We start from the raw sequence: 21,859 nt of genomic DNA on the forward strand, positions 1-21,859 counted from the left end.
AGGACTTAGGGCCTGACCCAGCCTTGCTCTGGACGTCCATCTACAAAGTGTTTATGTGACGAGGCAGTCAGCCCAGGTATTCACTATGGCCTGAAGCTCCCACACCCTGGGATTCCTGCCCAGAGACAGGAGGCAGCCCTGCTCGCAGCTCCTCTCCCTCTCTAGGCAGGGCAGAAGCGGGGAATGCAGTAGATCGGAGACGCTCTGTTGAACACAAACCACCTGACCAGTCCAGGTGCTTCTCAGGTGACATTTGGAATCGGCAGCAACACCGCCAGTCATTCCGCAGATGAGGACACGGCCACAGAGACGGAGGAGGCCCGAACCCAAAGCTCACATACTCTGCGTTCCTCCTGGCCTCACCGAGAAGTGGGAGGCTTCTTGGTCCACTCCAGTTAGGGACTGGATGGCCTGGCAGACCGGGGTCCTCCAGTGAGGAGCTCTGGACCAAGGGCTCACTTCTCCCCATGGACTGCCATGGGCGTGCGCCACCCAGTGCCAGGGCTAAGTCCAGGTTAAGGGGACTCTTAGGCATCTCCTAAGGGCATACTACAATCTGAAGGTTTGTGTCCGCACCAAAGGTCTTCTGTTGAAAACCTACCCTTTAAGGTGATGGTCTTTGCAGGTGGGGACCTTTGGAAGATGATTTGATGAGACGGTGGCACCCTCATGAATGAAGTTCGTGCCCTTATCAAAGAGGCCCAGAGGTGAGGGTGTGGTAGGAAGTCACCCTCTAGGAGCCATGCCGCTCACCGGGAACCAAGTCTGCTGGCATCCCGAACTTGGGCTTTCCAGCCTCCAGAACTGTGAGATAGGGAAATAGGCCAGGCACAGTGGCTCACACCTGGAATCCCAGCACTTTGGGAGGTTGAGGCAGGCGATACTTGAGGTCAGGAGTTCAAGAGTAGCCTGGCCAACAATGTTGAAATTCCATCTCTACTAAAAATACAAAAAATCAGTCAGGTGTGGTGGTGCATGCTTATAATCCCAGCTACTTGGGAGGCTGAGGCAGGAGAATCAATTGAACCAGGGAGGTGGAGGCTGCCATGGGCCGAGATAACGCCACTGCACTCCAGCCTGGGGGGAGAAAAAGGAGAGAAATCAATCTCTGGTTTGTAAGCTGCTCCGCCTGCAGTATTTTGTTTTTGCGCCTGAACAAAGACCGAGCAGCAGGAATCATCTAGGCCTCAGCTGCCCAACCCACTTCCCTCCTCGGGTTTCTGCAGGCCCCGACCCCAGCCCCAGCACCTGCCAGTCCCATTTTTTACTTTCTAAGGAAACTTTGAAATGGACGCTCCTTGTTACTGTCATTCAGTAAAAAGATCCCTCCCACTTGAAGACAATCCATACAGGAAACCTGCCGCAACGCAAAGAGGTTCGACACTTCAGGTGCCGGCACCTGCTTTAGGCTGACTCTCCCCGTGTCAGAAGGGGCCGGATACGGTGTCAAAGGGCTGGGAAGGGTCACGCGGGCCCAGACCGCGGCTCCCTCCCACACCTCCGCCACGACGCCGACGACGCGGACGCTGAGGGAGGCCTTTCTCTCCAGGACCTGCAGGGACTCTCGGAGTTCTGGAAAAACGCTTTCTCCGGAGTCGCTGAGGGGGGCGCCCAGGCTGGACCCCTCCTCACAGGCCCTCCCCCACGCCCCCCCAGCCCCCGTCCTCGCACCCATCCCCCTCCCAGCCCCTGAAACAGCCCCAGCCCCCTCTCAGCCCCCGTCCCGGACCCATCCCCGTCCCCGACCCCGTCCCCGCCCCCAGCCCCCTTCCAGGCCTCGTCCCCGACCCATCCCCCTACCCCGTCCTCATTTCCCCCTCCCTGCACCGTCCCCGACCCATCTTCGTCCCCGTTCCCACCCCTCCCCCGCCCCCTCCCCCCCTCCCCCGCCCCCGCTCCGTCCCCTCTCCGCCCTCGCCCCGTCCCCTCCCAGCCCCAGCCCCGCCCCCAGCCCCGCCCCAGCCCCGCCCCCATGCCCCCTCGAAGCCCCGCCCGGGAAGGCGTCCTGCCCGCCCATTGGGCCTCCCGCCGGCTCATTTGCATGGTCCGAGGGGGGCGGGGCCGACGCCGCTCGGGGACTCGCCGGCGGAGCCGCCCAGGCCGGTCCGGAGCGCGGGGCGCAGCGGCCGCACCGGAGCCCGAGCCGCCCCCGACCCCGGCCCCGCAGCCGCCATGTACGACGCCGAGCGCGGCTGGAGCTTGTCCTTCGCGGGCTGCGGCTTCCTGGGCTTCTACCACGTCGGGGCGACCCGCTGCCTGAGCGAGCACGCCCCGCACCTGCTCCGCGACGCGCGCATGTTCTTCGGCGCCTCGGCGGGGGCGCTGCACGGCGTCTCGGTCCTCTGCGGGGTCCCGCTGGGTGCGTCCGGGGCTCGGCGCGGGGGTGGCGCCCCTTCGGCCGGGGGCGGTGGGAGGGGGCCCGGGAGGAGCGGGGTCGGGCGCGGACACGGCGGGGTGCGCCCCGAGGGTCCCCTCCGGTGCACCGGCTTCCTCCGGGGGCGCCCCCAGGGTCCCCTCCGGTGCACCGGCTTCCTCCGGGGGCGCCCCCAGGGTCCCCTCCGGTGCACCGGCTTCCTCCGGGGGCGCCGTTCCCTAGACACGGCGGGGTGCGCCCCCAGGGTCCCCTCCGGTGCACCGGCTTCCTCCGGGGGCGCCCCCAGGGTCCCCTCCGGTGCACCGGCTTCCTCCGGGGGCGCCGTTCCCTAGACACGGCGGGGTGCGCCCCCAGGGTCCCCTCCGGTGCACCGGCTTCCTCCGGGGGCGCCCCCAGGGTCCCCTCCGGTGCACCGGCTTCCTCCGGGGGCGCCCCCAGGGTCCCCTCCGGTGCACCGGCTTCCTCCGGGGGCGCCGTTCCCTGGGCCCTGGAAGGGGGCTTTGGAACCCCTGAGCGGTCCGGGCCGGCACGCAGGCTTCCGAAGCCTGGGGCTCTCGCGCGTCCCCGCCCCTGCCCCCATCTGGCGCCGGTGCACGAAGGGAGCCCCTCGGTTCCGGACCGAGAGCCGGGGCGTCTCGGAGCGACGAGGACCTGGGACCGGGACCCGGGGCTGAGGGTGATGTTTGCCCCTGCGGTCCCCGGGTCTCCAATGTCCCCTCTGGAGGTGCAGGTGATTTGCCAGAGACCAAGAGTGGGGCTTTGGCCGGTGCCCCAGCGTGGGCACCTTCCCTCTGGGGGTTGAGGAACTCAAGACACCCCAGCTCTTTGGGGCACAGCCCAGCCTTCTGGGGGCTGGGTAGCCTCCCAGAAGGGCGACCCTGGGCATCCTCCAGGGCAGGCTAACTGGCGTCTTCCTCCTGCTTTTCCTCCTCCTCCAGTGTTTGGGACCCTTCCTGGGGGCTGGAGTGCATCCCTGGACACCCCCCAATCCCATCCTCTCCTCTAGTCTCCCCTGACCTTGGCCTATCTCCCTGCCCCCCACCAGCTGAGTACCCCTTGAAGTGAGATCCTGTGTATCTGAATCTTGTCCTAATGAAACATTTGTCCACGTGAGCACCTGTGGGAGGGGCAGACGGAGGGTTTGTTTCTCACTAGTGGGAACTACTGGGGTGTGTGATATCCTTCCCGGGAATTTGCTGTCTAGTGCTGGAGGTGAGGAGAGGGTTCTGAGCCAGCGGGCAGGGGCTAGGGCAAGAAGCAGTGCGGAGCTGTTGACACCCACAGGTCCCCAGGCAGGAGATCATGCCCCGATCAGCCCCGTTTTATCTGGGCTTCCTTAACAATGGACTCTCTGCCCTGCCTGCCAGAGCCAGCAGGGAGTGACCAGTTTAGTGGTGAGGAAGTCCCTGCTGGTGGACCAAGCCCTGCCATTGGGTAGGAGCAGTGAGCGGTCCCTGGGCTGACTGGGAGGTGGGGATTGGGGATTAGGGATTAGGGATTAGACAGTTCTGGCTGTCTGCCTTCCCCAGCCAGGGAAAGAGGAGCAAAGGGCAGGAAGTCTAGGAGGATTAGACCGGTCACATGACCGTCCGCACACCCAGGGCTTCATCAACAATGCAAGTCAGCGCTTGTATCCCAAGGTGACCTGTGGACACCCATGTGGACAAATGTTTGTACTGGGACAGAATTCAAATGCAGTGATCCCAGGAGCCCAGAGTACAGTCACTCTGGCATAGAAAGGATTCCTTACTGGGCAGAGGACAGGTGCAGCCTGGGGCTTTCCGCAGCAAGCCACAGAGGCCCAAGAACCATCAAGTCCCTGGAAAGTGGATCTGGAGGCTTTGGGAGGAGCCACTCCCTGCGTTCCAGCGTTCCAGGTTCCTGCTTTAACTCCACGTCTCACAGTGGGGTGTGCTCCTGGGGCTGCGTCCTGCACAGAGCTCCTCCATGCTCAGAGCTGAGGCTAACTTGGCAGGAGGGGCAGGCTGAACCTGCAGCCACATTCAGTTCCACCCCTTCTGGCCATGCTTCGGGGGGCCAGTCAGGGAAGGAGAGCTGTGAGTGAAGATCAGACGTGGGTCAGGACAGGCTGGGGCGTGCCTGTCCCTGTTCATCCCAGGATTTATGGCTGGCAAGGGGTCGGGCTGGGAGGGGCTGTCCTGCGTGGCAGGAGAGTGCAGATCAGCCCGAGAGGCCAGGCCGGTGGGTGAGGTCATATCTTCTGCACCAAAGCTCTCATGCTGATATGTTCCTGGCTTCCGACTTTGTGAGGCGTGGAGGTGGGGCCTGCTCACCTGGGCTTCTGGAAGTGAGAGGCTCGTTCCTGTGGCTAAGGCCTGCAGTAGTGCTGTCTGGTAGGGAGGTACTGCAAGCCATGATGTCACTGTGCGTTTCCTAGAAGCCACATTGAATAAAGTAAAAGACATAGGTAGAATTAATTTCACTACGCCCGCTATATCCAAAATATCATTTCACATCTAATGAATGTAAAAAATTGCTAATGAGACATTCCATAAGCCACTGAAATCCTGTGTGTATTTTACACATCTCAGTTCGGAGGAGCCTTTCAAGGGCGTAAGAGCCACATGTGGCTACTGTAGTAGACAGTAGTGGTCTAGAAGAAGGTTGGTGGCATCCTTGTTGTCTGGTTTCTGGCCCTGCCATCCCAGTGTGGTACATTCTTTAACGTGTCTGTCCCGTCCCCAGACCAGGTACTGGAGATCCTCTCGGAACTTACCCGGAAGGCCAGGAGTCGGAACATCGGCATCTTCCATCCATCCTTCAACATGAACGAGTTCTTCCGACAGCGTCTCTACAAATGCCTCCCAGCCAACGTCCACCAGCTCATCTCGGGCAAAATAGGCATCTCGCTCACCAGAGTGTCTGATGGAGAAAACGTTCTCGTGTCACACTTTTGGTCCAAAGACGAAGTCGTGGATGTAAGCAATTTGCTTATCTGGGTGTTGTCAAGTAAGACAAGCCGTTTTAGGATGGGTGGGGTGGCTCATGCCTGTCATCCCAGTACTTTGGGAGGCCGAGGCAGGAGGGTCGCTTGAGCCCGGGAGTTTGAGACCAACACAGCAAAAAGTACAGAAAAATTAGCTGGGCATGGTGCTGTGGGCCCGTAGTCCCGGTTACTTGGGAGGCTGAGGCAGGAGACCTGCTTGAGCCTGGGAGGTGGAGGTTGCGGTAAGCCGTTGATCCTGCCACTGCACTCCAGCCTGGGTGACGGTGAGACACTGTCTTAGAAAGAAAAAGGGCTGCTTTGTTTTGGAAGTAACGCAGAGGCGCTTACAGGCCCCCTGTGCCAGAGCGACATAAACTCTGCCTGCCTCCAGTGATTTGGTCCATAATGTTAGTAAACCCTGAATGTTCCAGGGCAGCTTCTTGCCTTTACTTTCTTTTTTCGTTTTTGAGACAAGGTCTTGGTCTGTCTCCTAGAGCGGAGTGCAGTGGTGCGATCTCAACCTCCCGAGTAGCTAGGACTGTAGGTGCAGGCCACCACGCCCTGCTGATGTTTGTATTTTTTGTAGAGATGGGGTTTCGCCCTGTAGCCCAGGCTGGTCCCAAACTCCTGTGCCCAAGTGATCTGCCCACCTCGGCCTGGCAGTTGCAATTTCAAATAATCCCTCCTTTTCCTTCAGGGCATGGCTCGTGACCGCCTTGTCTAAGGAGCCTGCCCTGCAGGTACACCTGTCCCGAATTCCCTCTGTGCCTCTTCCGTAGTGAAGTTGCGTTCTCTCAATGGCAGCCCCACACAGGTGGGAATGTGTCTTATTTGCCAGCATCCTCAGGGTCTAGCAGGGAGAAAAAAATCTGCAGTAACAAAACACCATGTAATACGCTGATGCTTTCATAAGAGCTCCTTAGATAAGGAGTCGATTTTGCTTAGCACAGATCTGTGCAAGACAGCAGCCTGGCGCGTGTACCCGGCAGCCAGTTTTCTCCTCTGTTTAACCTTGTGTCTAGAAGCTTTCTGTAAACAGCCAGCACGTATCTGTTCCCACGTGGGTCTGTTCTAGTGAATCAGCGCGGTGCCCCCTCCTCCTCCTCCTTCTCCTTCCTCCTCCTTCCTCCTCCTGCTCCTCCTCCTCCTCCTCCTGCTCCTGCTCCTCCTCGTCTTGCTCTGTCATGAGGCTGGAGTGCCGTGGCACGATCTCAGCTCACTGCAACCTCCGCCTCCCAGATTCAAGCGATTCTCCTGCTTCAGCGTCCCGAGTAGCTGGGATGACAGGCAGGCACCACCACGCTTTGCTAATTTTTGTATTTTTAATAGAGACGGGGGTTTCACCGTGTTGGCCAGGATGGTCTCGATCTCTTGACCTCATGATCGGCCCACCTCAGCCTTCCAATGTGCTGGGATTACAGGCGCGAGCCACTGTGTCTGGCCAGGTGATTCGAATGAATACCTGCATGTGAACAGCACCAGTCGACTTAACTCCTTCCAGTCCATGAGCCCACAACCCTGGGTCCTGTCTGTGGTGACCCAGTGTGGTTCTCGTGGAGCAAGGAGAGGAAGGGGAAGTCTGCTGACAGTGTTGTTAAAGGGCTTTTGCAATAGGTGAGACCCACGGGCCTGAGTCCAAGGGTGTATGTTGGCTCACGGTTCATTCCGCCCATGGATTAACCCACTCTGTGCAAAGGGCGTTTTCGGGTATGTTGCCCTGCGCTTGGAGAAGGCTGATGAAGGGTCAGAGAAATGGAGAGCGCGCTCCCGCCCGTGACTTCCCTCTCTCCTGCCTTCACAGGCCTTGTTGTGTTCGTCCTTCATCCCTTTCTACAGCGGCCTCATCCCTCCTTCCTTCAGAGGCGTGGTAAGTCGGCTTTAGTCCTGAATCCTGGGGGCTTCCCCTCTAAAACGGGTGTCCCCAGACTTTTTACACAGGGGGCCAGTTCACTGTCCCTCAGACCGTTGGAGGGCCGCCGCAGACTGTGCTCCTCTCACTGACCACCAATGAAAGAGGTGCCCCTTCCTGAAGTGCAGCGGGGGGCCGCATGTGGCCCGTGGGCCGTAGTTTGGGGACGCCTGCTCTAAAACATGCTCAGGCAGCTCCCGCCTGCAAGGCACTAGTGTCAGGCACCTGGGGTTCTGTCCCGTGATGGAGCCCCATGCCTCACTGCCTTTCAGACAGAGTAGCCACAGCTGGCCCAACTTCCAGGCTACCCTGGCAGCAAAACTTACTTCCTGTATAATTAATTATCTCGCTATCTGTAAGGCAAACCAGCTGGGTCACTTAATCTGCACCATGAATATCAAAGATAGCTTCTCAGTGACCTAGTTAAACTATATGACATTGGCTGGGCATGGAGGCTCATGCCTGTAATCCCAGCACTTTGGGAGGCCGAAGCAGGCAGATCGCTTGAGGCCAGGGGTTTGAGGCCAGCCTGGCTAACATGGTGAAAACTGGTCTCTACTAAAAACACAAAAATTAGCTGGGCATGTTGGCGTGAACCTGTAATCCCAGCTGCTAGGGAGGCTGAGGCAGGAGAATCGTTTGAACCTGGGAGGTGAGGGTTGCAGTGAGCTGAGATCACAACACTGCACCCCAGCCTGGGTGACAGAGCGAGACTCCATCTTGAAAGAGAGAGAGAGAAAGAATATGATGCTGAAGACTTGTTACCGCTGGAAGGTAGACCTTTAGAGCTTTACTCTTAGGGGGAACCGTAACAGTCATATATATTTTTTTTCTTTCTTTTTTTTTTTTTCAAAACAGAGTCTCACTCTGTTGCTCAGGCTAGAGTGCAGTGACACGATCTCAGCTTACTGCAACCTCCGCCTCTGAGGTTCAAGTGATTCTCCATTCTCAGCCTCCTGAGCATCTGGGATTACAGGCCCCCACCACCACACCTAGCTAATTTTTGTATTTTTATTAGAGACGGGGTTTCACCATGTTGGCCGGGCTGGTCTCAAATTCCTCACCTTAGGTGATCCTCCTGCCTCAGCCTCCCAAAGTGCTGGGATTACAGGTGTGAGCCGCTGTGCCTGACCGACAGTCATATATTTCCTCAACAAAACAACAACAAAACCACCTCCAGGCCTGGCCAAACCCAGACTTGTGCTTCGTTTTGTTTTGCCACTTTGTGCTGTGCAGGAGGAAGTTTAGCCTGTAAAACACTGGCCATTTAGGGTCATTTCTGAACTCACAAGAGCAGCAGCGGCACCTTTGATGCCGTCCTGCATGTAGCACTGGCAGAGCCACGTGGTGGAGGGACTCGCGTGACGAGCCTCCCATTACGGGCCACGTACTCCTGCGCGTTCTTGTACGGTGTCCTGACAACTGAGGGAAGATGCGATCATTCATCCCGTGCAACTGTGGGGAACTTGAGAGTCAACTTGCCCAAGGAGCACAGCCAGGGAGCCTGTGCCCAGGTCACTCTCTGCCCTCCGTCAGAACGGGGCATGTCTTGCCTGGTTCACTGCAGGGTGGCCCTTCTCATGCTCTGTAGTTTGGGGTCCAGGATAGCAGTCCACAGGGCCACCGGAGTGCCCAGCCACTGAGTGACCAAAGCACGTTTTGGATTTCTGACTTTGCCACACTTGGTCAGGCGTGAGCAGGACCCCAGCCCCTTGTCATGCTGGCGGCTTTACGTGGGTTTTCTTCTTCCCCAGAACTCAGCAGGACTGCACCCAGCAGCCCCGTTGTGAGGCCCCTGGCTCCGCAGTGCGCAGTTCCGGCTCTTCCTCTTGGTGTAGAGCTTCAAGCCCTTCTGGGTGCTACTCTGTCCTTTTCAGCCCGTGGCTTTGGTCAGAAGCTGCTGGCAGTATTCAGAGTTGCTGAGTTCAGTGGATATGTGTATTGGCTGATTTCTGAGCCACGCCAGGGGGGCAGAGAAGCTGCAGTGGGAGTGTGTGTTCTGCAGGCACTGGGTCTGTGCCGGGTCACTTGCTAGTCTTACATCCTTCCCCAACCCCTGCTGGGGATGTCTGGCCACATCAGAAGACAGTTTGGGTTGTCACCGCTGGGGGAGTGCCACTGCTATCTGGTGCATGGAGACCAGGGATGCCACATCATCATCCACTGTGTATGCTCATGGGAATCCTGCTGAAGGTTCGAGCACATTGTTCTTGAAATTCAACGCATGCAAATTCAAAACATTACTGTGTACGCACCACACGCCAAACGATTGCACCACTGGAGCTCCTAAATTCAAAACATTACATAAAAAGGCTCAAAATGCATGGAAGAGTTCTACGTGGCAGGAGAATATCTGGGCTTCAGACTACCCCGTGAATGAAAATGATCTACCAGCGGCCTTCCTCCTTGGCCTTCACTCCAGATTCCTGGTGTTTCGTTCTGTGTCCCTTTATGCCATGGATTTTGTTTGTTTGTTTTTGAGCCAGAGTCTCACTCTGTTGCCTAGACTGGAGTGCAGTGGTGCGATTTCAGCTCACTGCAACCCTCACTTCCTGGGTTCAAGTGATTCTCTTGCCTCAGCCCCTCCGAGCAGCTAAGATTACAAGCGCACGCCCCCACGCCCAGCTAAATTTTTGTATTTTTAGTAGAGACAGGGTTTCACCATGTTGCCCAGGCTGGTCTCAAACTCCTGGCCTCAAGTGATCCACGTGCCTCAGCCTCCCAAAGGGCTGGATTGACAGATGTGAGAGCCACCGTGCCCAGCTGCTGTGAGGTTTGTGATACCTTCCTACATCTGCCCTAGAAATTGTGTGGCTACAATTCTGGACATGTTGCTGTGTATACTCCTGGTCATTTCTGGACTTCAGGCAAGAATGTTGATGACTAAGGTGTGGCTAATCATGCCTGATTCTTTCCTGGACCTGTTTTAGGCCAAATTCTGCTCTGAAATTCCTCCGTGTGGAAGGGTGGACTGGGGAGAGTGTCCCAGCTGTGATCTTTTGGAGGCCTTCCTCTGTGGGCATCTGGTGGCTGGCTGTGACGGCTGTGACGGCTGTGACGGCTGTGACGGCTGTGGCTGGAAATCATCGCAGACAGAAGTTTCACAGGTGCAGGCTCTGTCCCGATTGTAGCAAAGGCTGCCTGCCTGAGCTCCCCCCAGCTGAGCTACGAGCAATAAGATTGTTTAAGGATATAGAGGAAAGGAAAACTCATCCTTAGAATAATTTATCCAAAATGCTGCTCTATTGTGGGTTTGAGGACATTTTCTGAGGTCCCAGGTTCATTTGTTTCATTTAAGTGTCAAAAGTCGCTGGGCACAGTGGCTCACACCTGTAATCTCAGCACTTTGGGAGGCCAAGGCAGGCAGATCACCTGAGGTCGAGAGTTCAAGACCAGCCTGACCAACATGGAGAAACCCTGTCTCTACTAAAAATACAAAATTAGCTGGGTGTGGTGGTGCATGCTTGTAATTCCAGCTACTTGGAAGACTGAGGCAGGAGAATTGCTTGAACCTGGGAGGCAGAGGTTGCGGTGAGCCGAGATCGTGCCATCGCACTGCAGCCTGGGCAACAAGAGTGAAACTATGTCTCAAAAAAAAAAAAAAAAAAGAAAAGGCTCGAAGGTCCCTCCAGGTGGTTCTGATTATCAAGGTGTGGAGAAAGATGGGCTCACAGGTTAAAGATCTTGCCCAGATTTGTGTATCCTCCTTGCAAGCAGCAAGGGGTGGATTGGAACCATGACCATTTATCTCCTTTGGGTTTCTGTCACATTCTGTCCCCAGTGCGTTGAGCAACCGTAGTTCATATGTCCCCCTTAGGCACATTATAAGGGCACTCCTGCGGGTGCCCATCCAGCCCTAGGACTTGGCCAGCACAACATGGACTCCATTCGCGATCTGCCTCTTTGCCAGGCATGTTTGTGCAGTGCACACACTGTGCAACAGTACACAGCAGCCCTGAGAGCCAGAGGACAGCCTGGTCTAGCACAGCAGTGCTCAGTAGGGATTTGTCACAGGAGCGATTCCAAAGCTGTCGTCGTCCCTGCGTATCAGCCTGCCGGCAGCTCTGAGAAGCTCGTTAGGCACTGACCCAGAGCCTCAGCTACCTCCAGTCCTTTTCTCCTTCTTTAAAAGCGGTACGTGGATGGAGGAGTCAGTGACAGCATACCCTTCACTGACGCCAAAACGACCATCACTGTGTCGCCCTTCTACGGGGAATACGACATCTGCCCGAAAGTGAAGTCGACAAACTTTCTCCACGTGGACATCACCAAGCTCAGCCTGCGCCTCTGCTCGGGGAACCTCCACCTTTTATCGATGGCATTTGTCCCCCCGGATCCCAAGGTGAGTGGGTGGGGCGTGGGGGGTTCTGGGGTGCAGCTCTTCTTTGCCTCCCTGATTGCCAGGAGATACGGGTTGCTCTCTTCACAAACAGAAACAGACCTTATCATTGATGGTTAACAGGAATAGAAGGCGCTTGTCCCAGAAGCTCAGGTGAGGCACCACCCTGATTATGGGAATCACCTGGGAACATATACCCAGACCTCAAACTCAGATCCACTTCCCAGGCTGTGTCTACAGTCACGGGGTGCAGCACAGGCCTCAGGATTTTTTTGTTTGTTTAGTTATAAAGACGATTTTTTTTTTGTTTGTTTTTGAGACAGGGTCTTGCTCTGTCACTCCGACTGGAGTGTGGTGGTGCTCGGCTCACTGGTGCTCCCTGAAGCCTCAAACTCCTGGGTTCAAGCCATCCTCCCACCTCAGCCTCCCGAGTAGCTGGGACCCACAGGCACGCACCTGGCTAATTTTTAAATTTTTTATAGTGTTGTCCAGGTTGGTCTCACCCTCCTGGCCTCAAGCTATCCTCCCACCCCAGTCTCCCAAAGTGTTGGGGTCATAGGCATAAGCCACTGTACCCAGCCACTAAGATGATTCTTTTATTTATTATTATTATTACTATTTTTTTTTTTTTTGAGACGGAGTTTCGCTCTTGTGACCCAGGCTGGAGTGCAATGGCGCGATCTCAGCTCACCGCAACCTCCGCCTCCTGGGCTCAGGCAATCCTCCTGCCTCAGCCTCCTGAGTAGCTGAGATTACAGGCACGTGCCACCATGCCCAGCTAGTTTGTTTGTATTTTTAGTAGAGACGGGGTTTCACCATGTTGACCAGGATGGTCTCGATTTCTCAACCTCATGATCCACCCGCCTCGGCCTCCCAAAGTGCTGGGATTACAGGCTTGAGCCACCGCGCCCAGCCGATTCTGTTATTTATTTATTTTTGAGAAGGAGACCCACTCTGTCACCCAGGCTGGAGTGCAGTGGTGTGATCTTGGCTCACTGCAACATCCTCCTCCCAGGTTCAAGCGATTCTCCTGCCTCAGCCTCCCAAGTAGCTGGGATTACAGACGCCTGCCACCACGCCCAGCTACTTTTTGTATTCTTAGTAGAGACGGGGTTTCACCATGTTGGTCAGGCTGGTCTCGAACTCCTGACCTCATGATCCACCCGCCTTGGCCTCCCAAAGTGCTGGGATTACAGGCGTGAGCCACCGCGCCCGGCCGTGATGATTCTTATTTGCAAACATGGTCAAGAACAACTGCATTTGGGGGTTTAAGCTTTTTTTGAGTGTCGCTGTTTTGGTATGCCTTACCACTCTACCGTAGTAAGAGAAGCACAGACCATGGACACCAGCCTTTGGTGCTCCTGAGGAAAAAGAAAGGAGCAGTGCATGCAATGCAGGCCCCGCAGCCCAAGGGAGAGGGAAGGCTGTCTAACACGGTTGGCTTTCCCGTGTGCTTCATAAGCAGGTGAGTAGAGGAGACGGCTCTTATTGTCGTAGTGACAATTGGGACAGGCTGCAAAATGTGTTAGAGTGGAGGCTTATCCCAGGACCGAGGGAGCCCAAAGAAACAAACTCCTGCCAGGTGCAGTGGCTCATGCCTGTAATCCCAGCACTTTGGGAGGCGAGGCGGGTGGATCGCTTGAGGTCAGGAGTTCAAGACCAACCTGGCCCACATGGTGAAACCTGTCTCTACTAAAAATACAAAAATTAGCCATGCGTGGTGGCGGGTGCCTGATATCCCAGCTACTTGGGAGGCCGAGGCAGGAGAATCACTTTAACCGGGGCGGGGCAGAGGTTGCAGTGAGCTGAGATCACACCACTGTACTCCAGCCTGGGTGATAGAGCAAGACTCCGTCTCAAAAAAGAAAAAAACAAAAAAAAAGAAACAAGCTCCTGCTTTGGTGGGGTGCCGACAAAGTCTCTGTGGAGGGGTGATATTCGAGCCAAGACCTGTAGGGAACTGTCTCCTGGGAGCACAGAGCCCTTTGCTCAGCGCCCCGGTGGCTCAGTACCCCCAGCCAGCAGGCTCGGAGCCCGCACGATTCCTCAGGGCCCTCTGCGGTCTTCCAGTGATGCTTACGTCAATGGTGCTTAGTATCTCCATGCTGTAGGCCCTTTGCTTTGCTCACAGGTGCTGGGAGAGATATGCCTTCGAGGGTATTTGGACGCGTTCAGGTTCTTGGAAGAGAAGGGTATGTATGGCTCGGAAGATCAGATACGTCTTCTTGACGAGCGTTGGCTTGTCTATCAAGTCTGGGTAAAGACTTGCGATTTGCCTTTGTTCTGACACTCTGTGCCCAACGCCTTCCCCCTGATGCTCAGCCGGCTCCTGAGCCCCAGAGATAGGAAACCTCTGTCCCATTTCACAGATGGGGAAACAGAGGCTTGGAGAGGAAAGCCAAGCAGCACACACCCCTCCCTGAGGGGCAGCGCCGAGATCTGGACGGGGATGTCGTGCTTCCAGGGCCCTCTCCCTCCGCAGGGTCCCCTTCTCCGAAGGCGGTTTTTCTTTCCAGCTCGACCTCATGTGATCCTTGAGTTTAACAAGGGCTGAAGTTAAACAGTCTGTGCGCCTGGGCCCCAGAGGCAGCAATGAGAGTTCCCATCCTGTCAGCTGTGGGTCGGTGCCCACTAGACCACTTTCCTCTCCGTCCCAGAGCGAGTTGCTGCCTTCAAGTCATCCTGGCTTGTCGGGGCTGGGGTGAGGGGCTTCTGCTCTAGAAATATTACAGTGAAACCAAAAAGATGTGTCGGGAGCTATTTTTCCTCCATGCTAAAGTTGGCTGACGTATTGGTCTTCTGAATTTGTTCTTGGCCAAGACGGGGGAGACTGCGTTTGTAAGATCATACACGTGTTTATCTGCTCAGAAAATGTTCACTGCTGTGTGCTAGGGCCCTGCAGTGAACACGGAGGTGTGGCCCTTGCCAGCCTGTGACAGAAGTGAGCAGGTGAGTAAGCAGAAGGTGATGCTGTGTCAATGGCAAAGCACAGGGGCCGCGGAGAAGATACGGGATGCTGGAGGATCGTTCCGGATGGATCTCCAAGGCCCCAGGGGAAGAAGGGCCTCTCGGAGGATGTGAATCCACCTTGAGACCTTGCGGATGAGTGGGAGAGCCTTGGGCACGGGGGGCACGGGTGCGAGGCCTGCTGGGCACGGGCGAGGACGAAGGCCTGTGTAGCTGGACGGGTGGGAGTGGGGACACGGACAGGTGGCTGGAGAAGAGGCGGCAAACAACGGTGCAAAATGGGAGAGGAGGGCGGGCTGGGCCTTTTGGATATGGGGGGCTGCATCCCGGGGCAGTAGGGAGCCACTGAGCGCTGCTGTGGTCTGGAGTGAGGGGATCAGGGGAGAGCTTTGGGAGCCCCCTGGCTGTGGGACAGGAAGGGGGAGACCAGCGTCTAGGAGGCCAGTGGGGCAGTGAGGGTCCTGAGGAGGAAGGGGCCCGGGGGAGCAGGACTTGGAAATGACCGATGAGACGTTTGTGAAGAGGAAGATGGAAGAGCAGTCCCGGCGTCTGGCGTCGGCAGGTGGGCGAGGGAAGACGGGGGGCTGTGCCCAGGGGTCGAGGGCTGAGGGCATTAGGAGGGTACCAGTTTGGCAGGAAATGCTGATGTGCCAGAGATGCTGGAGGCACCATCTCCCTGAGAACAGACACCTGGAAACATTCCTGAGGGAAGGGACATCTCAGAGGCTGAGGAGGGCGTCTGAGAGAAGCTGGAGAGAGCCGGGGCAAGCGAGAACGTGAGGTTATCTCGGGGAGAAAGGCACAGGGCCGAGGAGCAGCCCCTGGTCTTTTCAGCCTGAGGTCGGAAGCCAGAGTTGGGCCACGCGCAGCTGTGGGCATCTGAAGCCCCCCTCCTCCCACCCAGCCTGCAAATGCTATAAGAGCAAGGGCTACTCACTGGTGCTGGTAGCTGAGTCCCAGCACCCAGGGCAGGGCCTGGCACATACAGGTGCCCAGTCCTTCCTTGCTGGGTGCTGCTTCCAAGGCTGTGTGACGGAAGAGTACCCTTTTCGACATCAGACCCGGCTTCAAATCCTGGCTCTGCTATGTACTGGCTGTGTGGCTTTAGATAAGTGTCTTAACGTCTCATGCTTCTGATTTCTCGGCTGCAAAATGGAGATGATGGTAACAGTTGCTGTAAGGCCTGATGGTGAAGTGCCTGGCTCAGGGCCTGGGAGGCAGGTGTAGCCGGTGGTTCAGTTGTAAACGAACACTAACCCCCACCTTTGCACCTCACGTATCCAGACGTGGCGATGGAGCCCACACAGCTAACAGGAGCCAAGCTCATGTGTGTCCTGCTTTAAAGCCTCACTCCTTTCTCCGGGTGGCAAACACCTGCCCTCATTCTCTTCCCTTCCCCGTTCCCCTTGCGTTTGGCTAGTAGCAGGGCAGCAGCCTGCCTCCCTGCAGTTTGGTGGATGGGTGGGTAATGATCCCCGCTCCCCACATTGTCGCCTAACGGGCTTGTTTGCTGTGCCCTTCGTAGGCCTCTGCAGCAGGCCCCAGCCTGGCCTGAAGTCATCCTCAGAAGGGATGGATTCTGAGGTCGCCGCGCCGGCCTGGGAACACGCGAGCCTGGAATCTTCCCCCGAGCTGGCCGCCTTGGCTGTGAGGCTGGAGGGGGACGAGCTGCTGGAGCACCTGCGTCTCAGCATCCTGCCCTGGGATGAGAGCATCCTGGACACCCTCTCGCCCAGGCTCGCTATAGGTACCCACTCCTCGAGGTGGGCACGGGCAGCACCACGTTTTCTTTCTTGCGTGTTATGAAGGAAGGTGGTGCTGCCACATGGGGGCGATGGGGCGAGGCAGCCACGACAGGCGGTCGGGAACATCCCCTCCCATTGCACGGCCGGCCTGCCGCCGACACCCCCAGCACAGGCCTCCCCCATCCTGGCACCTTGCCGGGTCTTCCTTCCCCTGGGGTCATGACGGGAGGAAAACAAACTCCAGCTGAGCCCACTGGGGTTCCCCGTATGGCTCCTGTCTGCAGCAGCCAGGGCCCCCGTTCCCCTTTCCAGCCCTGTCTCCCTGAAGTGGCGCCTGAGCTCCCACCATGCTGGGTTCTGTGGACCCCAGGGATGGGGGCCTGCCTCTGGGACTTGGCCCGTTACTCAGAGCTTTCTCCTGGTTTCCCCCTTCCCCTAAACCCACCTCCATGGAACCTCCATTGAATAGTAATGTTTTCTGTTTTTGTTTTTTGAGAGAGCGTCTTGCTCTGTCACCCAGGCTGGAGTGCAGTGGCATGATCTCAGCTCACTGCAACCTCCGCCTCCCGGGCTCAGGCAGTTCTGCTGCCTCAGCCTCCCAAGTAGCTGGGACTACGCAGTGCGCATGCACCACCACACTTTGCTAATTTTTTTATTTTTTCTTTCTTTCTTTTTTTTTTTTTTTTTTTTGAGACAAAGTCTCACTCTGTTGCCCAGGCTGGCTTGCAATGGTGCGATCTTGGCTCATGGCAACCCCTGCCTCCCGGGGTCACGAGATTCTGCTTCAGCCCCCTGAGTAGCTGTGACTACAGGTTTGTGCCACCACACCTGGCTAATTTTTTTTGTATTTTTAGTAGAGATGGGGTTTCACCTTGTTAGCCAGGATGGTCTCGATCTCCTGACCTCATGATCCACCCGCCTCAGCCTCCCAAAGTGCTGGGATTACAGGCGTGAGCCACTGTACCCGGCAAATGGTTTTGTATTTTATAAGGTCATCAAATATTGAGGGGACAGATGGTGCTATGGTCCAGATGATTTTGTTCCACCTGAAATTTATCTGTTGAAATCCGAACCTCTCAACATGATGGTCTTAGGAGGTGGAGGCTTTGGGAGGAGATGAGGTCATGAGGACCGGGCCTGCGTGAATGGGGTTAGTGCCCTTATTAAAGGGACCCAGGAGAGGTCCCTTGTCCCTTCTACCATGTGAGGACGAGGAAGGTGGTGTCTATGAAGAAGCAGGACCTCACCAGACACCAGCACGTCTGCTGCCCTTGATCTGGGGCCTCCCAGCCTCTAGAACTCTGAAAAATCAATGTCAGTTTTTTTTTTTTTTTTTTTTTCTGAGATGGGGTTTCACTCCTGTTACCCAGGCTGGAGTGCGATGGCGCGATCTCAGCTCACCGCAACCTCCGCCTCCTGGGTTCAGGCAATTCTCCTGCCTCGGCCTCCTGAGTAGCTGGGATTACAGGCACGTGCCACCACGCCCAGCTAATTTTTAGTATTTTTAGTAGAGACGGGGTTTCACCATGTTGACCAGGATGGTCTCGATCTCTTGACCTCGTGATCCACCCGCCTCGGCCTCCCAAAGTGCTGGGATGACAGGCTTGAGCCACCGTACCCGGCCCAATGTTAGTTATTTTATAAGCCACTCAGTTGGTGGCATTTTGTTAGAATGGCCTGGACATGGCCTAACTCAGACAGACAGAGGAACCTGCGAACCAGCCGTGGGCATTTGGAGAAACTGAAAAATGAGTCAGATATGATTCCTTGTTCTTGAACTGTCCAGGTGCATTCATTTGTTCTTGCTTTGCTGTAAAGAAACACCTGGCTAGGCGTGGGGGTGCACACCTGTAATGCCAACGCTTTGAGGCTGAGGCAGGCAGATGACTTGAGGTCAGTAGTGTGAGACCAGCCTAACCAACATGGTGAAGCCCCCGAGTCTACTAAAAATACAAAAGTTAGCTGGGCGTCGTGGTGGGTGCCTGTAGTCCCAGCTACTTGGGAGGCTGTGGCAGGAGAATTGCTTGAACCCCAGAGGCAGAGGCTGCAGTGAGCCGAGATCGCACCATTGCACTCCAGACTGGGCAACAAGAGCAAGACTCCCTCTCAAACAACAACAATAGCAACAACAACCCGAGACTGTGTAATTCATAAAGGAAGACGTTCAGTTGGCTCACAGTTGCACAGGCTGAGCAGGAAGCATGGTGCTGGCATCTGCTTAGCTTCTGGAGAGGCCTCAGGACACTTACAGTCGTGGCAGAAGGTGAAAGTGGCTGCAGCAGCAGTGAGAGAGAGAGAGAGAGAGAGGGAGAGGGAGAGGGAGAGAATACATTTATTTTTTTTTTTTTTTGAGATGGAGTCTCACTCTGTTGCCCAGGCTGGAGTGCAGTGATGCGAACTTGGCTCACTGCAACCTCCATCTCCTGGGTTCAAGCGATTCTCTTGCCTCAGCCTCCTAAGTAGCTGGGACTACGGGCATGCACCACCACACCCGGCTAATTTTTTTGTGTTTTTAGTAGAGACGGAGTTTCACCATGTTGGCCAGGATGGCCTTGATTTCCTGACCTTGTGATCTGCCCTCCTCGGCCTCCCAAAGTGCTGGGATTACAGGTGTGAGCTATCACGCCCGGCCAGTGCCATACACTTTTAAACAACCAGATCTCAGGATAACTCACTATCAAGAGTACAGCACCAGTGGGGAAATCCGACCCCATGATCCAATCACCTCCCACCAGGCCCCGCCTCCAACACTGGGGATTAAATTTGACATGAGATGTGGTTGGGGACACAGATCCAAACCATGTCTTCAGATTAATATGACCTGAGGCATCACGAGGTCATTAAAGAGAGGGAGTAAAAGACTGGGGCTCCAGGAAGAAGGCTCTGGAATCCAGCAGAGGATCAAGGACCAGCTTGTAAAATCAGTGGTGGCTAAGAAGTTCCTAGGAGAACATAGATGCTGTGACATTTGATGTAGATTTTTTTTTTTTTTTTTTTTTTTTTTTGAGGTAAGAGTCTTGCTCTGTTGTCCAGGCTGGAGTGTGCAGTGGTGTGATCTTGGTTCACTGCAGCCTCCACCTCCCAGGTTCAAGTGATCCTCATGCCTCAGCCTCCTGAGTAGCTGGAATTACAGGCATGCACCACCACAGCGGGCTAATTTTTGTGTTTTTAGTAGAGATGTTGTTTCACCACTTTGCCCAGGTTGGGCAGGTGGTCTGAGCCACCGCACCGAGCCTGATGCAGCTGTTCCTGTCACATTACTAGCTCTGGGGTATATTCAGATTTCTGAATATGAGAGGATGCTTTGCCTCAAGACTTACGCCCCATTTTCTATTTAATTTCAGCTATGATATTGGAAATGGACATGTCTTTTCAAGGGAAATAAAAGCAGGTTTTCTGGAATGGTGACTTCCAAGCACATTTGTCAAGTTAAGGGAACTGGGAGTGGGGGCCCTGTGTCCTATAAGCACCCGCGGCTGTTCTGGGTGGTGTGCCCTGCTTGAGCTTCACACTGCCTTTGCTGTGACGGGAGCAGCCTGGGTTGGACACGGTGGTTCACGCCTGTAATTCCAGTGCTTTGGGAGGCTGAGGCAGGCAGATCATGAGGTCAGGAGTTTGAGACCAGCTTGGCCGACATGGTGAAACCCCGTCCCTACTAAAAATAACAAAAAGTAGCTGGGTGTAGTGGCAGACGCCTGTAATCCCAAGCTACACAGGAGGCTGAGGCAGGAGAATTGCTTGAACCTGGGGAGGGGGAGATTGCAGTGAGCTGAGATCTCACCCCTGCACTACAGCCTCGGCGACAGAAAGAAACTTAGTCCAAAAAGAAAAGAAAGGAGCAGCCTGACAAACCCCACCCCGTGTCTCCTTTGTGAGTGCCTGCGACCCTTTGGCTGCCAGGATGGGTGTATTTCATGGAAATGCTAAGCACCAACAGTAAAGTGGTTGGGTTTCTCACACTGGTGGGAGATAATAGCTCCAGACGGTCTTTTTCAGCACTGAGTGAAGCACTGAAGGACAGAGGTGGTTACATGAGCAAGATTTGCAACTTGCTGCCCGTTAAGATAATGTCCTACATGATGCTGCCCTGTACCCTGCCCGTGGAGTCCGCCATTGCGATTGTCCAGAGGTGAGCTTTTCAGCTGGCTCTGGGCCTTCCTCACAGGGTTAATAAGAAGAGGAAACAGGGTAACAGATGCAGGCCTGTAGCTGGAGGCCTGGCTTGTCGTGCAGCAGGGCGAAGCTCACGGGCTTTCTGCGATGTCCCTCAATGTTGCCCACCTGTCCTCAGGCCATAGACACACCTGTAACTCAGGGCAAGCCCAGAAACTGCCCCTGGGGACTCCTAGAGCTGCCAGTGGCCTCACATAGCAGCTGGTCCAGTCTCTCGTGATTGCCTGAGGGAGCTGAGGCCTGGAGAGCTTGGGGTCACCACTCAGGTCACAGAGATGCCTAGTGGAAGGGCCAGGCCTGGAAGCAGAATCCTTGCTGCCCCTCTGACCTGTTTCCCTTTAGAATCACCTAAAAGTTGGTGCGATGGCTCACGCCTGTAATCCCAGCATTTTGGGTGGCCAAGATGAGCTTTCTTGAACCAGAAGTAGCCTCATTTTGCTTTAGAGATTTCGGGTGGGCTCGTCTTTGTCCTGGCATGATGACCTTCTGGGAAGTCATCAGACTGGGGTTAGAGGTGACGTTGGCAGCTTCGTTAACAGAGTGCTGCTGTGTCTGCCTGTGTGTTTGTGGGCTCGGTCTTGTCCCTGCAGGCTGGTGACATGGCTTCCGGATATTCCCGACGACGTCCAGTGGCTGCAGTGGGTGACCTCGAAGATCTTCACTCGAGCGCTGATGTGTCTGCTCCCCACCTCCAGGTAAATGCTTTGGCTGTGGGTGCGTGGGCCGGATGGGCGAGTCCTCACACAGCATTCTAGAAACAGCTGGCTGAACGCCAAGCCAGTAGCTTGCCCTAGGATGCGGGGACCCTGTCTCATGGGAGGCAGCTGAGTCCGTCAGAGGTCCCGGTGCACCTGCTGAGACCTGTCACCCAGGCCGACTTGCCCCGGGGCCTCGGAAGCCTTCCCATCCAGTGCTGATGGTGGAGGAGCAGAAAGGCCTCGGATTTGCAGGGAAAGGTGCCCCGGACAGAGTGGCCGGGGTGAGGGCCAGGGGGTGTCGGACAGCACCGGGGTGCCAGAGGGAAGGAGCGCTGGCACCCGTGGCACAGGAAGGGGGGGCCCTGGAGGGGCGGTGGTGGCCGAGACCCTTGCAGCGTGCGGGTGCTGGCTGGGTGCCTGGGATTGGAGGTTCCCTGTCCTTCACCCTCTGATGTACTTAGTCACACTCTCCCAGGCGGAGCCCTGCAGTCTGCGCTGACAGACCCCAAGGGATGCTGCTACTTCCTGAATTCTGAAAACGGAGCCGGGGCTCAGGGCCTGGCTCCCAGGGTTGGGCGTTATCCTGAAAATCGTGGGCTTTGGCTTCTTCACTTGGTCGGCAGAGATGATCCCCGGCCTCTCACTGGGTTTCCCTGAGCTTCTGAGAGCCAGTAGCATGGTACTTGGCATACGGTGGGCATCAGGAG

General features: G+C 56.0%; 1 protein-coding gene across 12 annotated transcripts in view; it reads left to right on the forward strand.

Annotated features, from left to right (window-relative positions):
• Positions 1–2,044: 2,044 nt before the first annotated feature.
• PNPLA3 (patatin like domain 3, 1-acylglycerol-3-phosphate O-acyltransferase) overlaps positions 2,045–21,859 on the forward strand; it is a 29,733-nt gene continuing 9,918 nt past the window's right edge. Inside the window, exons 1-9 of one of the 12 annotated variants that reach the window (XM_074390948.1) lie at positions 2,045–2,359; positions 5,081–5,313; positions 7,123–7,188; positions 10,161–10,337; positions 11,363–11,572; positions 13,701–13,761; positions 16,062–16,283; positions 20,278–20,410; positions 21,045–21,149. In XM_074390948.1, the coding sequence (XP_074247049.1) occupies positions 2,173–2,359; positions 5,081–5,313; positions 7,123–7,188; positions 10,161–10,337; positions 11,363–11,572; positions 13,701–13,761; positions 16,062–16,283; positions 20,278–20,410; positions 21,045–21,149 (1,394 nt within the window). In that variant the 5' untranslated portion in view covers positions 2,045–2,172. Of the gene's footprint in view, positions 2,360–3,071; positions 3,587–3,856; positions 4,252–5,080; positions 5,314–7,122; positions 7,189–10,160; positions 10,338–11,362; positions 11,573–11,663; positions 11,723–12,890; positions 13,035–13,700; positions 13,762–13,938; positions 14,086–14,461; positions 16,300–16,974; positions 17,094–20,277; positions 20,411–21,044; positions 21,150–21,859 lie in introns of those variants that run through there. The other 11 variants (XM_074390952.1, XM_074390954.1, XM_074390957.1 and 8 more) reach the window with 11 other exon arrangements.

The sequence above is a fragment of the Saimiri boliviensis genome, chromosome 21 (genome assembly GCF_048565385.1).
Source record: "Saimiri boliviensis isolate mSaiBol1 chromosome 21, mSaiBol1.pri, whole genome shotgun sequence".
NCBI lineage: Eukaryota > Metazoa > Chordata > Mammalia > Primates > Cebidae > Saimiri > Saimiri boliviensis.